The 1089-nt window shown below is 27.5% G+C and overlaps 1 protein-coding gene across 1 annotated transcript; it reads left to right on the forward strand.

Annotated features, from left to right (window-relative positions):
• The first annotated feature begins 428 nt into the window (after positions 1-428).
• On the forward strand, positions 429-866 carry LOC148566262 (S-protein homolog 2-like). The gene has a single exon (XM_088487480.1). The coding sequence runs from the start codon at positions 429-431 to the stop codon at positions 864-866; it is 438 nt and encodes a 145-aa protein (XP_088343606.1).
• The last annotated feature ends 223 nt before the right edge of the window (positions 867-1089 follow it).

Below are 1089 nucleotides of genomic sequence, written 5' to 3' on the forward strand. Positions count from 1 at the left end.
TAGTCACATACATAAAATAAGTTATTTCATGAAATGATTTACTAATTTGTTTCTAACCTTCTATATCTTACATAAGAGTAAAAAATAGTAATAATTAAATATAAATATAATTATTCTAGGTATATATTAAAATCAGCAAACAAATTAAGCCACTAATATAAAATATTAATTTAAATACAAAATATACATTAATATATTAAACTATATATATTTACATATATTTATACATAAAAACATAGTGATTATTTTTATATAATGACTAATTTTAATATACAAATAATAATTTTAAATTAAATAATGACATAAGTAACCGTCAATATGATACCAAGACAGTATTAAAAAAAAAAAAGGCTTGGCTTCTTCTATATATACAAATTGATTGATCTGATCATCATCATCAAAATTCAGCAACATAGTGCACATTAAAGATGACGATCTCATCATTATCACTCTCTAAGGTTGTAATAATGCTCATACTTGTTTCTTTCAATCTCAATGTTAGTATGATTGATGCTCAAGTTGCTCCTCAACCTATTGCGGTTGAGGTGACCATAAACAACAAACTGATCGATTCGGATCTTAAATTTCACTGCAAGGATCAACACAGTGCCCAGGATGATTTAGGGGACCAAACGGTTTCAACTGGTCGAAGTTTTAGTTTCAAATTCCTTGCAAGCCCTTTTTACGTGCCTTTGTACTCCTGTACCTTTTCTTGGCATGGGGCGCCAGATCGTCACTTTGATATTTATGAGGGTGAACGTGATGGTAAAAAATGCAACCAAGATTGTACTTGGGACATCTACGAGATCAATCCATGTAGGGTTTCGGGTTTTGATCAACAATGTTTTCCTTGGAAAGAGGGGTGATAATAATTGGTGTAAATGTATGTCGGGGAAAAATAATGTATTTACCCATCTAGCGATAATAATTTATTTTTTAATATATATTGAATAATAAAAGTTATTATAGTTTCTTTTTATATAATGCAAACTAATACTCAACGATAATGTTTTGATAATATTATCAAAGAATTTAATTAATTTAATAATTTTTATAATAGTATAAGTCTATAAATTTAGAGCTTAAAAA

The sequence above is a fragment of the Arachis ipaensis genome, chromosome B5, assembly GCF_059453495.1.
Source record: "Arachis ipaensis isolate K30076 ecotype BB chromosome B5, ASM5945349v1, whole genome shotgun sequence".
In the NCBI taxonomy this organism is placed as follows: domain Eukaryota; kingdom Viridiplantae; phylum Streptophyta; class Magnoliopsida; order Fabales; family Fabaceae; genus Arachis; species Arachis ipaensis.

What these genes read in the sequence shown, in the direction of transcription:
- LOC148566262 (XM_088487480.1), top strand. Translation starts at nt 429, where the DNA reads ATGACGATCTCATCATTATCACTCTCTAAGGTTGTAATAATGCTCATA.